Consider the following 14,615-nt stretch of genomic DNA (forward strand, 5'->3'; position numbering starts at 1 on the left):
TCTTCTTGCTTCACACCCTGCTCCTGCCCCTCTTCACTAAACTCTGCCAACACCAACATATAGTCCTTTGTCCTGTTACCCAGCTGACCTCCCCCTTCCTTCCTGAAAGCTCCAAAATAATGAATTCAGGAATGAAGGGGTTAAGGTGGCAGGAGCACTCTCCCCTCCTCCTGTGGGAAAACAGGGCCCCTTCCCTCTTTCCATGGAGTAGGTTTCTTGACGTCAAGCCTATGAATATTGTAAGAAGCTTCAGGATTGTAAGTGCAGTGGGTCTGCTAATGCATAGAAAGCAGGACTGTGTGCTAAGCAGGGAAGCCATTGTAGCAGCGTTGGGAGAGGAAAGAAAATCTCTCGCAGAGAAGAGGCTTTGGGCTGCCTGCGCCTGGCACAAGGGGAATTGCTGCGAAGGGGGAAGCTTCCTGCTGCACATGCCAGAGGTGCCTCTGGGGAATGTGACATCAGCACCAGGAGCCAGGGCTGCGGGAGAGGAAAAAACACTCGCGTATCCTGAAAGAAGAGCCCAGCTCGCCTCCTGAGCAAGCATGTCTGCAAAAGAGAGGCAAAAAAGCAAAGTAACCAAGGACAGCGTCACCCTATTGCCTTGCTTCTATTTTGTGGAGGTGAGTGAAGAGCCTGAGCTTGTCTCCCTTCCGTTTTAGCATAATGCAGATGCATTTTAGAACAACTCATGTTCTTAGCCAGCCTGTTTGTTCGCTTCCCTATTCCTGTATTAATCACTGCCCAGGTTAATAGGCAGAGAATGAATAGTACATTGTCATTGTATACTGAGCCTAACTGAGGAAATATTGAATCTGTGTGTATTATGTATGTGTTTATGTTACTATGTTTCATACCTCTGTGAAGATCAGTGTATGTCTCTGATATCTAGGAGCCTGTAGATTCCAAAGGGTTAAAATTAAGCTTTGCTTGTAATAAATATATGTGCAGTTTATGGCTGCTCTTGAAACCAGCTCTGCATCATCTGAGAATTCATGGGAAAATATGTTCTTTTCATCTCTAAAGCTAGAGTTCATTCTATGTGGAAGCCTTTCAAAATTGTTTAATATAAAATGTGTAGGTGATGCTTTGCCTAAATAAAATCCATATTAGGACAGGATAATAACTGATGTGAAATTAACCTCTTCCTTCCAGAATAATGTTTTTTTGCAAATAGAGCAGCAACTAATAGAAATCATATCATATACACAGCATGATCTCAACAGGAAGACACAGGAAGACATGTTTCAGAAAGGAGTGTATGTGTAAGCACATTGCGAGTATTATCTTGATGACACAGAAATTATGTTGCTAAAGAATTACTCTGAAAAATTAAAATGATTTTAAATTTTAAAAACAGTCCTTTGCCTTCATCAGTTTCCAGGAACCTGCCTGGATAATCATTTTGCATTAACAGATGTTTACCTAGAAATGCATGCTTATATTTTGAAAAAGCAAATGGTTCCCATTAGGTTTTATATTTAAAGACTGAAACATGTTATGGCTGCTCTGTTGATGTCAGGTGAAGTTACAATTTCACAGGCACTGACTGCTTCAGAACTGGCATATTGCTTTTGACAGTGGTGACATTCACTTGTAAGTGTCTGTAGCTGAGCAAGAGCAAACAGGGTTTCAGCTTCAAGAAATTAGTATTTTTTTATGTATTTGATAAAAGAGCAGTGACATCTCTCACTCATGCGTGTTGCACACAGATGCTAACACAACATGCTTTTGATGGTGCCATTCACAGCAGGGCAGTAATTGAGTCACTCAGCCTCTGTGCCTTAGTTTCCCTATCTGTAAAAGGAGGAGGGCACTTGTCCAACAGAGGTGTTGTGAAGATACTGTATGTGTAGAAGCTAAAATATGGCAGGGGGGTGTAAGAGTTAATTATAACTGTTAGCCTGAATAGCACTATTAAAAATCTTGCCAAAATATATTAAAGCAAATATCTTATTTTGTTCAGAAGGATTTAGAGAGCTGCTAAGGTTTTTTTGGGAAGACAGGAAAGCATAGGAAGAGAGACACTTGTACATTGTGGTAAAGTCACTTTCCATAAAAACTCCCAGTAGTTGCCTGGGTCAGGGAAACAAAACAATACCATGCTAGTTGAATAGAAAAAAAAATATTAGATGGGAACATTATATAAAAATAAGTTAGACATGTCTTCTTGTGAGTTAGGCCTACTTTGTGAAATTCACCCACTGAGAAAAGGCTTCTGCTGGGCCCACTCTCCACATAATTACTTCAATGCTTCACAAGGATTGCTTGTGATTAAGGCATTAGCCTAAGACAGAGGACATCATACAGTTCCCACAGGAAAAAGTACATTTCTAACACTAGTGCAGACTCTGTATGAAACCCTAAGCAAGTCAGTCAGAGTTCATTCTATAAAGGGGGCTTAAGTTCAGCTAATGGATACAGGATGGTACTTCCTTCTATGTTTTGGATAGCCCCAAGCCAGCAAGTATGTTCTACAGGTGAGATAGGTGGAGGAAAACCTAGATTGTGCTATAGTGCATCATGCATTCAGCGCCTCTAATCTGATCACCGAGAAAGGTTCTTATCAGAGAAACTAGGAAAAAGGAGGGGGGAGGGGTCCAGAAAAGTGTCTAGGAAAAGGAAGGAAATAGAAATCCAAAAACCTAAAGAGTAATCCATAGAGACAAAGAAGAACAAGATAACTTATGTTCATTGATAGGCCACAGAACAACTAAAAATAGAGTCTTTACCTCTAGAATTTTACCCAGCAGGATTTACACAAGAATTTGGGAAGCTAGGGTGCATGTTTATTTATGGTTCATTTGAAGGAAATAATTATGGGCCTGATTTTGATCTCAGATAATCAGTGTTAATCAAGGCAATGTGTGATGTTACACACCACATAAACCCATTATGGCCAAATACAGACAGCCAAAAAGCCTGAGGCTGAATTGATCCAGTCTTTGCAGGTTTGTCTAAAATACAGAGAATAAATTGAAACGGAAGTGAACCGACATTTACCTTTGATTCAGGAAATGAAGTCACATTGCCTATAGTAGCTCAGACCAGAAGCCAGGGGTGCTAGAGAACAACTCTCTGGCACGTATCCAGCATGGGCTGTATGTTTGCTTCCTTTTCCTGCTACCCCCAAGGTCTCTGGGATTTGCAGCCCAGAATTACAACAGCAGGACTCTGCGGGGTTGCTCAGAGTGCCTCTGGGATTTGTAGTCTACAGTCACAGCTGGCAGTAAGCATGAGCAGAGGAAGGGGTGTTTAACCCCCCCAGACCCCAGCCAGGATTTGCCTGCAGTCTCCACCCTCCCTCTGCCCCTGCAGACTGGGCTGCATCCCCAGCTGGGCTTGCCCTCCCCCACCCTCTTTTCAGCCAATGCTCACTGCTCCAGCTAGGGAAAAGAGGGGCAGGGCCAGCCCTGCTCTCTGGAGCAGACAGTTCAGCCCAGCCCTGGGCTGCAAAGAATGCTGGGATATTGGAGAACTCTGATTTAACTTGAACCAGGAAGGGGTCTGGGACAGAACTTTCACAAACCAGTTTGATCCAACTCAGGTAAGTCTGGTACTACATTCAATCAGGTTTATCTTAAACCAGTTTCAGCCATTTTGAAACTGGTTTATGTGCACTGAACTTCCGGTCTGTTACAGGTTTAAACCAATTTGGCTAGGGACAGACATTACACCTAAACCAATTTAAGTGATCAAAAACTTGTTTAAACCTGTAACAGAACAGATGCTCAGTGAACATAAACCAGTTTAAAAAATGGCTGAAATCAGTTTGAGATAAAGGTGGTTGAATGTAGTATCAGAATTAACTGATTTGGCCCAAACTGGTTTAGAAGGCTGTGCAAAACAGCACTGTTTCATTTCAATGTCCATTTCACCATTTTGAAGGGATAGTGTTGTTTTGTTTTTTCATTTTGTTTTGAAGCACTGTTCCATTTCATTTAACCAAACCTGTTTCACTGTTTTGACATTTCGACATTTCACCCGTAGGCCATAATGGGGAATCATGAGAATACCTAAAACTTTGTCACTGCTTGCCTGATTTGGATAAAAATTGTAGGAATGATAGCCCCTTCTGAGGGCATGAAGCCTGCCAATTTTCAAGGAGATAGGTGTGCAGGCTTCTGGGAAATGGCACCTCAAACTGGTGAAAGCAAAACTCGTGACACTTGCCAGCAGCGGCAGCCTCCTGTCATCCAGCATGCAGATATGGAGGCCTGCACCTCCAGGAGAGCTGTGGGGCTGTGCCAGATTTGTCCCAGGGGGCCAGGCCTCCAGATCTGCACGTCGGATGACAGGAGGCTGCCACTGTTGCCTGGGACCGGCAGTGAAGCCAAGTAAGCCCGGCTCCAAAACTCAAAATGTTTCAAAACTTTCAAAACATTTCAAGTGCACTCACTTTGTTTCAAAGGTGTTTCAAAGCCTGTTGTTTCATTTTGATTTGGCTCTTTTGAGCTCAAAACATGTCAAAACAGCTTCAAAATGAAACACCTGGCAAAATTTCACACAGCCCTACCGGTTTATGCAATGTCTGTCCCAGACCCCTTGCTGGTTTAAGACAAACCAGACTCCTCCAGCATCCCAGCATGCTCTCTGGGCTGTGTGGGGCTCTCTACTTGCTACTGAAGTAGGGATCTCCTCCTCCCTCCCTCCTATCTCCCACAGCATGGACCCCAGCCCCACGGACCCTGGGCATGTGGCATGCTAGCTAAGCCAAGAGGTGTCTGTGTGCATGTCTCCAATTTTGCTAGGACAGGCAGACAGAACAGTGGCTGCTTAGGGCATTTTGGAGCTAATCAACAGGTCAGCTGGTAAGCTGTTTAAGAAAAGTTTCAACTAATGGAGAGAGGCTATTGTTTTGCTGATGGGATGATAAAAGCTGTTATCAGCTCCCTGCTGGATTGCTTGCCTTTCAGTTTGCTGCAGGCAGTATAAAGAAGCAGGGAGAGGGACACTGAAAAACTCTGTATCATCAACTGATTCATGCTTTCCCCCACCACCCCTTGCCTCAGAGTGCTAGCAGGGAGCTGGCAACACTCCTGCCCCTTGAGCAGCCAGTGGGGAAAAGCCTGGGATGGTGCAGCCAGACCTCCCTAATTAAAGGTCCTGCTAGCCAAGCTCCACCCTGCCCCCCCCCCTGCAACTCAGCACTCTGGAAGGGAAGGGAGGGCTGCACTAGCACACACACACACACACACACACACACACACACACACACACACACACACCCCAGCTTCTAGCCTGAGGCACTGCAGGCATATGCCTGAACTTCTTCAGTCCATAGAGAATGTCTGTCTAGTGACAAATTGGTTCAGCCTAGTCAGGTTAGACTAACCTGCAAAGATTGAATCAATTCAGGCTCAGGGTTTTTGAATGTCTGTCCCTAGCCTTTCTGATCACTTAAACTGGTTTATGTGTAACTTCTGTCCCTAGCCATGAGCTCAAATTATATTTAGCTTCATTTGCTAGTGGTAGAGATCCAGCTTCTCCTCTTGCATCCATTTTACACCAGTGCAAGTCCATTCCCTTCACTGGAGCTATTCCAAATGTACACAGGTGTAACCAAAGGGAAAATCAAGCCCATGGGTTAGAAGTGGTAGAAGAGAAGGAAATCTAAAAATAGGGGAAAGAGTAAGAGTATCAGCAATGGTGTATAGGCCACAGAGAGAAAATACCAGGAGAGCAAACACAGGGCATGTGTTAAATACAGTGTAAAACTACAATATCAATACAAAATTCTATCATTCATGAATTACCATTAACTACAGCATTAACGAATGCTTACAATTTTCATTATTCATAAATAAGTCTTTGATGGATTGTTGCCCAGGTCATACGAATGTTTTCAAGCATATTTTAAAACTTTCTAAAATAAGTATTTTGTGGCATTAAGATTTACACTTTGAAGAAACACTGATCAAAGCACACGAGTTGGATAAATTTAGTTTTGCCTTATGCATCAGTACTAACCGGAAGTCTGTAGTAATCAGCACTACCAGGCAATCTGGTCTGCCTTATTTCTTAATTCTGCTTATGGCATTTCACAGTTCTATAGAGTGGATAATTAGAATCTCCTTTTCATTTCTGATGGAAACAAGACAACTGGGAAAAATTAAGCTTGTATCTGCTTTAGTGGAAGGTTATTTCTATAATGAAGGCTCTATCAGCTTCAGGAAGATTAGCCATTGAAACTGTTTGTGATGATTCCTGGGATAAGTTCCGCTCTCTACTTAGCTGATGGTATCTCTTTAGCATTATGAATATATTCAATAACAATGAAACAGTTAGGGGGATCCTGTTTGGCATCTCACATTTTTAGGACGAATCTGGAAAACTTCCAGGGTTATAGACTCCCTGTTCCTCAGAGTGTTGGCATAATTAAGATACAAGGCAGAGTGGGTTGTCTGGTAGTGCTGATATCTGTGGAAACTGCATTGACAAATGTATTTACTCATGATGAAATTATTAGAATTGTTTCAAGAAAATATATACCTCAGCCTTAGCAAGTTTTCAACACTTCCTCCCATGACATTCTCATTACTAAACTAAAGTGGATACATAACTGGTTGGACCATTGTACTCAAAGGGTGCATCTACACATCACCTTACAGTGATGTAGTGGCACACTATGTCATTGTATGATGTACTATGACAACGTAGCAATCACGTGTGTCTACACATGATCACCAGCTACACATCAACATAATGGCACACTCCCCAGGTATAACATGCCGCTATGGTGACATAGTGGTAAAATTTAACTTCCAAAAGGAAGTACTAAAGCATGATACCATAGCAACATCACCATACAGCGACATGTACATACCCAAAGAGTAGTTACCAATGACTCGATGTCTAATTTAGAGGAGATATTGAGTAGGGTTGCCCAGAGGTTGGTCATAAATGACCTGGAGGATGGGACAATTAGCAAATGCTCAGATGGCATCAAACTGGATGGATATGCAAACACTTTGGAGGATAGGTCTGGAATTCAGAATGACCTTCACACAATGAAAAAACGGTCCAAAATTAATTGAATGAAATTCAATAAGGACAAATTCAGAGTCATGCATTTAGCACCAAACTATCAAATTCACAAATACAAACTGGGGAACAACTGGCTAGGTTGCAGCACTTCAGGAAAAGAACCTAGGGTCTAAAGTTGAATATGAATTATCAGTGTTCTGTTTGCAAAAAAGAAAAAAACAGCCAATAGCATACTGGGTTTTATTAATAAGAATATCACCTGTAAGTCAAGGGAAGAAATTCTTCCACTGGTGAAGACTTACATGCAGTACTATGTCTAGTTTTATTCACTGCACTTCAAGAAAGATATAGAGACATTGGGAAGATTCCAGTGGAGAGCAATACAATTTTTAGAGGTCTAGGAAACATGATTTATTTGGAAGAACTAGGATTACTTAGTCTGGAGAAGAGAAGACTGAAGACAGAATTTGATAATAGTCTTCAAATGCATAAAGGGTGGTTATAAAAAGGATAGCAACTGACTGTTATCAATTATATCAGTCAACAGGACAAGAGGCAACAGGCTTAAATTGTGACAGAGGAGCTTTAGGTTGCATGTTAGGAAGCACTTTCTCACCATGAGGGTGATAAACATATTGCAAGTAGATGAATTGGCTGTGCCCTAGCCCTGCATGGTTCATTTTTGTCCCTGGTTTATTCCACATAGTACTTTTTAAACTTAAAGAAACAACAGAGTGACTATAACTAGAAGCCTTTAATTGCTGTTGGCTGGCTAATTAGACCAGCTAGCAGAGGGGAAGTACACAGGGGTTACACATCTGAAGTGTGGTAGAACAATTACATCTTTTATACCATTGTTATACATTAAATAACTATAGAAAACAATCAGATTCTAATGACTGCATAAGAAAACCAGTTGCCAGTTACCACACAGATACCCATGCAAGTGTATGCTATTTCACTACTTTGGTAAGTACACAAATTTGTTGTTAAACTTTCCTTCAAACTTCTCTATCTTCCTGGAAGATATGTCACTTAACTTACCATCTTCCAGGTACTATTTGTAAGAGCTTTGAAACTCCTTGTTCATTATATATTCGGCAACCAAACTAAGCCTGAAAAGGAAGGGGAGAGCTTGATTAGAAGCAGACACCTTGTTAAACTAAGAAGGGTGAGTAAAGGGGGAAGGATGCCTGCTAGAAGCTGAGGTCTCGTTAAACCAAAGTTTTGTTGAAGCTTTAGCAAGACAATGTTGGGGGCACACGTCCTCTAACCTATTCAACATCCTACCAATTTTCTTCTTTCTGTGATAATGTTGTTTGTGTGGACTAACATTAAATATAAATATACTTATATGAATATATAGGGAATATATGCATTTATAAAAATAGTTAATATTATAAGCCAATTTTAACATATAAAATATAAAATGTTAGGTTATAAAGACTATAAATATAAAGAATGAAGTTGTGAAATGCAAGACTACAATATTCATTGCTCTTGGGTTTATCATGGCAAAAGTCAATTCCCTTCTGATGAATCTTTGAATTTGGTTTTTATGGTGTTGTATGCACATTCCTATTAAAATAACAATTACGAATGGCACTGCCAGAAGCAAAATGCTTAAGGATCTAATTAAAGGGTGCCAGGTTAACAGAGGGCTTCTAGTCTATCCAACAGAGCACTTCAACAGATTACTTAGAGAGGTTGTAGAATCTCTACACTTGGAAGACTTTAATATGTTAAACCAACAACTCTCAACCAGGGTGCTGTAGCTGTAAAATCCTCTGAAGGATTCTCTGAGTTGTGTGTGAATAAGGAATGTATGAGGAAATAAGCAGAAGTGCAGGCTCATCCCTCACTGGCCCCTCGACCCCACTACCCAGCCCCTCTGCAAGGTGGTAAGCACTGTAATGAATAACTTTGTTTTTTGAAATGGAATTCATGTAATTTAGGGAAGACTGCCTTGAGTCTAAAAAGATTGAGAATCTCTGGGTTAGACAAACACTTATCTGGAAATGTTTAGGTAGGTGTGATCAAATCTTAAGCAGGGGATGGAAGAGTTGATACCCTGAGGGCCCTTCCAGACCTATTTTGCAATGATTCTAGATGATTTTTCTTCACCCATACACTCCAACATCAAAAAGTTGAGTGATCCTCACTCCATGGAGCCATGCGAATTTTGCTGTTGACTTAAACGAAGGCATTCAGTCTTAGACTTTTGTTTGTTAGATTAGCATGTACAAGATCAAATACTGTGAGTTCAGTTTTCCACTCATTTACACATATAAAATGTAGCACCACTGAAGCCAGTGAGTTACACCAGTGAAAAGTGGTATAAGGGAAAGGAGTATCAAGCCCAGAAGGTAAATTCCTATTACAAAGAATTCATAGAAGTTTTGAGATTGAATTCCAAGGGGCAAGATTTCACCCACTGTTAGACTAGATCCGGAGTTGCCATAAATCCAAATAGTTCCATAGGTTTAAGCAGCATCTGAAAATCTAGCCTCTCCATTTTGTGTTGCTTTAGATCTAGTGGCAGAATATTTCATATATCAGTTGCTTAACTGTGGGTGGGCTGAGAAAGGAAACCATCTCAGGGAACATAATTACAACATAATATTTGTTTCTTATCTTTTGTAGTGTGCAAGTGGGAACCTCCATATGTATCTAGGGGGCTTCTTTTGGTAGTCATTCCTAAAATACAAACAGTATATGACACAGTCAGAATTATATTTTAGATCATTTATTTGAGTATTGATCCACTTCTGTTCCTTATCAGAGTGTCTGTTGTAGTTGGTCTTGTAGAAGACACATAAACTATTAGATCTCAGTTCTGTAAAGTGCTGAGTATCATCAGGTCCCATTTAAATTAATATATTGGGGATTTTCAGACTATTTTAGGACCAGACACCTTAATTTCACTCACTTCTAATGTATACTGACAGAACTGTTTGAAATGTCAGATGTGTGTATAGCACTATCTTTCAGTCAGATATGGATTTAAAAAAAATATTCAGCCATGCATGTTACACCTACATTAAAATTATATGCAGGGAACCCTGCAAGCCTTATGTTGGCTTGACTTGGAGGTATATGTATTTTCTGTTGGAGTCTGGTGGTTAATTTGTGTGACGATTATAGGTTTGAATCTTTAGTCTTAGGGACAGGACATTTGCTATATACTATTTTAAGAATCAAAGATTAATGTCTTTGGGAGACACAATGGAGGGGATTCCTTTCATTCAGTATAGTTTCTTCTTCGTAGCGTAAATTCAGTCTCACTACCAAGAAATTCTGAAACACTGGTGAGCTGCAGAGGCTCACACAATCATTTTGTTAATTTGGTCCTAAGGGAGAGAATCTTGTTTTTCCTAGTAGTGGAAACTGTGGTGCCAATTGACACTTTCCAGGCTAGGTATGGAGACCAACTCTGAGAAATGAAATGAACAAGCATCTTCAACAAGAGGATGAGGAGGTAGAAGATACTGGAGACTCACTCCTCACACACATCTTTTTATGTGAAAAGTGCCAGTTAAGTTAGAGATGTATCCAAGTGAACCAGCCCGCTAAGCGCCACCAAAATTCTGTGGCTGACTCTCCGGTGTGGTCTTGCTAGGCAGGAGTTAGTTTTGTTTCTGAAATTATGTTAATGACCAGCCCACCTTACATTTCTCTTCCTTTACAAATGATGGCCTGCCATCTTGTATTTTTCTCCCTCTACAAAGAAGAGAGAAGATGCAGAGAAGTCAGCTTCTTAATACTTTCAGACCCTTCTCAGATGGAGACCAAGGCAGCTACTCTCCATGTAAGAAACTATTGAGACAGAGAGAGGCAGCTGCTGTTCATTCAGGAAGCAACTACCAAGGGTTGAACTTGTCACAACAAGCAACCAGGCCTTCTTGCATCTCACCAGCACTAAAGGAGTGCATGATGGATGCACCATGTAGAGCAGTGGTGGACAAAGTCCTACCCACAGGCTGGATCAGGCCTGCAGTGGACTCCATTTCCTGTCTGCGTTGCTGCAGCCGGTTTCCATGGAGACCTCAGCAGCAGCAGCACCCTTACAGCATGGGCCCAGGTTTCCACAGAGACAGGCCCCAGAGCTCTGGCAGGGTGCATGGCTGAGCAGGGAGCTTAGGAACTTGTGACGATGACAGCATGGTCTGGCGCAAGAGTAAACCTATGATCTGCTGCCTGCACACCCTGGGCAGGGGTATGCAGGCAGCAGATTGCAGCAGCTATACCCCTTCTCCAGACTACACTGTCACCACTAGAAGATGGTCACCACCCTGCCCCCAGCCCCGGTCCCAGAGCAGCTCCCCATCCAGCTGTGCACCCTGCCAGTCCTGCTAGGGCTAGTCTCCATGGAAACCTGGGCTCACGCTGTCACAATGCCAGGTTGCTGGGGTCTCCATAGAAACTGGCTGCAGCAACGTGGGCAGGGGCTACTGGGAAATGAAGTCCAGCTGCCAGCCAGATCCACCATTTTGCCCAACTCTGATATAGAGCCTTCATCCTGCCAGCCTCTCTAGCAGCCCATGAGAGTAAACGAGGGTACTGAGATAACTGCAAAATGCCCAATCTGCAATTTTCACCCCTGCTCATTCCAGAGCCTGAATAGCTGGTAATACAAGGTGTCCTACTCCCTTCCATCTATCACAAGGGAATCTGTGTGATAATCAAGCATGTATATAAGTAGTCAGAGGAAGTCTGGCCTTAGTATCAAAAGAAAGGAAATGGATCTATTTCCCAGCTTAGTACCAGAAGGGACTCACTCCCACTGCAGAACATCATGCCTCTGATTGATAAAAGCCTTTTACTTTCCAGCCTAAATGAATTCACGGCCACTTTATAAACTGGACCTTATATAGGTCTCTTATGGGAGTTGCACTGAGCTCCTCTAACAATTGAAGGGGCTGAACACTCCAGAATTTGGCTTATGCGGGAGTGGGCAGGATGGTGGGGAGGAGTGCAAGTATTAGGGTGGGGATTATGGACTGAAGAGAAAGCAGGGAACTAAGAACTGTTTGAAGAGGTTTAGGGAATCTATGCGATTTTGAATGGTTAACTAATCAGAAGAATATTTTATTCAAAGAATGACACTTGCAACACTAACTGAAACATGATTTATTTTGAGGAAGTCTCACTGAAATTTGGCAACACGCTGACCCCAAACCAACCAGCCTTTTCAAATGTCGGTATGCTTGATTAACTGTAACCTTTCAGCACTTGATATAAAGGAAGCCATACGAGCAATGGAAAAGAAAATTACTAAGCCCCATTCTTTGGTGGATGTGAGGAGTTGTTTTAAAACAAGTGTTATATTTGAAGCCATACACAGAATTCATTTTCTTCTAATATTGTTTAGCATATTATAGATTTTTCAGTTAGAGATTTGATCTGTTTCTAACTCCAGAACCTCTTTTTAAGTCAGCTTTCAAAGTATTTTGACTATTCCACCTCAAACTATTAGCTTAAATAATTTTCACTTTCTGTGTCTTCTTTATGTGCTAGATGCCTCTTATAATGATGCCAGAATTAAATATTTTTATTCATGCTCTCATAAAATTACTGAGCAACTGAAATTCCTCTGAGATTTTTTAAGTAAATAAGAATTTCATTATTTGTGTATCGAATTGTTTCTCTGTCTTGCTCATAGGAGAGGCTTTAGAATTAATATTTTAGACAAAGCTAGAGTCTTCATAAATAATACAAAAAGTTATGTCAGTACTGAAAAATATTTGCTTCTAAAGTAATACTAATTGGACTAGCAGAGTAGGTCAATTACCTGTCTACAATCAAACCTAGATATGGGGATAGCTTGGTCTGTAAAATGGTGATGGGAATATGTTTCTGTGGCACCTGATCTTGTGAATTGTGGGTTAGTACTGACTCAAGTAGAAAGAAAAATTTATTCCCTTCACATCCAGTCTGTATAACTAGTTCCTGCAAAGGGACACATGGGCTAGGAACAGAAGTTACATATAAACTACTTTAAGTGATCAGAAATTGATTTAAACCTGTAACAGAACAGAAGTTCAGTGCACATAAAACAGTTTCAAAATGGCTGAAACTGGTTTAAGATAAACCTGGTTGAATGTCGTATCCAGTATTGCCAACTGTCATGATTTTTGGCATTCTTCTTAAAGTCTACACTTTGGGAATGTGAAAAAAACTTAGTTCTTTCTTTTATATATATGTGTATGGGGCCAGACACAGAGCAGAAGGAGGGTACAGGGTATGGGAGGCGCAGCCAGATGCTGAATAGCTTCAGCACAGGGTGGTGGGTGGCGGCGGCCATGCGGTGTGATGAGTGGCAAAGCTCCGTACTTGCCCCCCCCCACCACTCTTAACATGAAGTTTGCTTACACACACACACACACACACACACAAGCAAATTGCACGTCAAAAATGGGGGGGCAGGTACGGAGTTTCACCACCCACCACCCTGCGCTGAAGCCATTCTGCATCTAGCTATGCACCCCCCACACCACTCTGCATTCAGCCCTGCACACCACCCTGCCCTGCACTGCATCTGCCCGGCTTGCTCTGCCTAGCCTGCATCCGCCTGCCTCCCCTCCCCATTCCCCTCCCTCCCTGCTGCCTCCCCCTTCCTGCTGGCTGTTCTGACATGATATTATATATATATATATATATATAGAGAGAGAGAGAGAGAGAAAGAGAGAGAGAGAGAGAGTGTGTGTGTGTGTGTGTGTGTGTGTGTGTGTGTGTGTGTGTGTGTAAAAATAAAATATAACCCATCTGTGTTTCACTCCCCTCCTTGCTCCTCGCATCTGGCCTTTCCTCCTGGGCTGCCCCAGCAAAACCCCAACCCCGGGGGTGGGGATAAGAGGACAGCTAGGTGGGGAGAAAACTGGCAGCCAGGCTGGGCCAGGCCAGGCATGCAAGATGGCAGGATGTGTCTCCCATGTACTGGGTGGAGTGTGGGGCAGAACCGTGCTGAAGTCCTGGGAGCTGCCGGAGCTGACAGTGGTAGGGAGTGGAATTGTTTGCAGTGTGTGGCCAGGACCTGCCAGAAGTGGGGCATCCCCAGTGCAGCCAGGTCCCCGCCCAGCCACTATCCAACATGGACCTGCAAGTGGGGGCAGCCACAGCTCCTGCCCTGAGCCTGGAGGGCAGCGTGTGCTGCTCCAGCCACTGCTCAGGCCAGAGATGGAGCTCATGGCTGTGAGGAAGGCTTGGGTCCTGCAGGGCAGCACAGGAGGGTCGAGGGGAGGATACTGGAGCCACAGCCTTGTGGGAGAGGCCCAATGGTGCTGGTGAACTTGGGCAGCTGCAGCTCTGTCAGGGCAAGAGCTGGCTCAGAGCCAGAATAGCTGGCCCCTGCTGCCTGTTGAAGTTCTTCCCCATGGGCCTGGCTCTGCCTGAGCCTCCAAGCACCCTAGCCCACTCTGCTTCTACTTTCCTGCAGTGCCGCCACATGCACTCAGCCCTAAGGACCAGCAGCGGCAGTGGAGCCTATGCAAGTGAAGCACCTTGCACTGGTGGTGTCCCAGGACCAGCCTCAGCCCCTGCCCCAGGGGCAGCGTGGGGCTCTGAGCAGGACTTGTGGTACCTTGTGCTGTGCTCCAGGAGTCCCCACATGTTGCCCCTGTGCACTCTGTGGA

General features: G+C 43.0%; 1 protein-coding gene across 1 annotated transcript in view; it reads left to right on the forward strand.

Moving 5' to 3' along the window:
* Positions 1-202: 202 nt before the first annotated feature.
* Positions 203-14,615, forward strand: part of PLPPR4 (phospholipid phosphatase related 4) — an 82,735-nt gene continuing 68,322 nt past the window's right edge. Inside the window, exon 1 of the mRNA XM_006273570.3 lies at positions 203-620. Within this exon, the coding sequence (XP_006273632.1) occupies positions 543-620 (78 nt within the window). The 5' untranslated portion in view covers positions 203-542. The remainder of the gene's footprint in view (positions 621-14,615) is intronic.

This window comes from Alligator mississippiensis, chromosome 5 (assembly GCF_030867095.1).
Source record: "Alligator mississippiensis isolate rAllMis1 chromosome 5, rAllMis1, whole genome shotgun sequence".
Lineage (NCBI taxonomy): Eukaryota > Metazoa > Chordata > Crocodylia > Alligatoridae > Alligator > Alligator mississippiensis.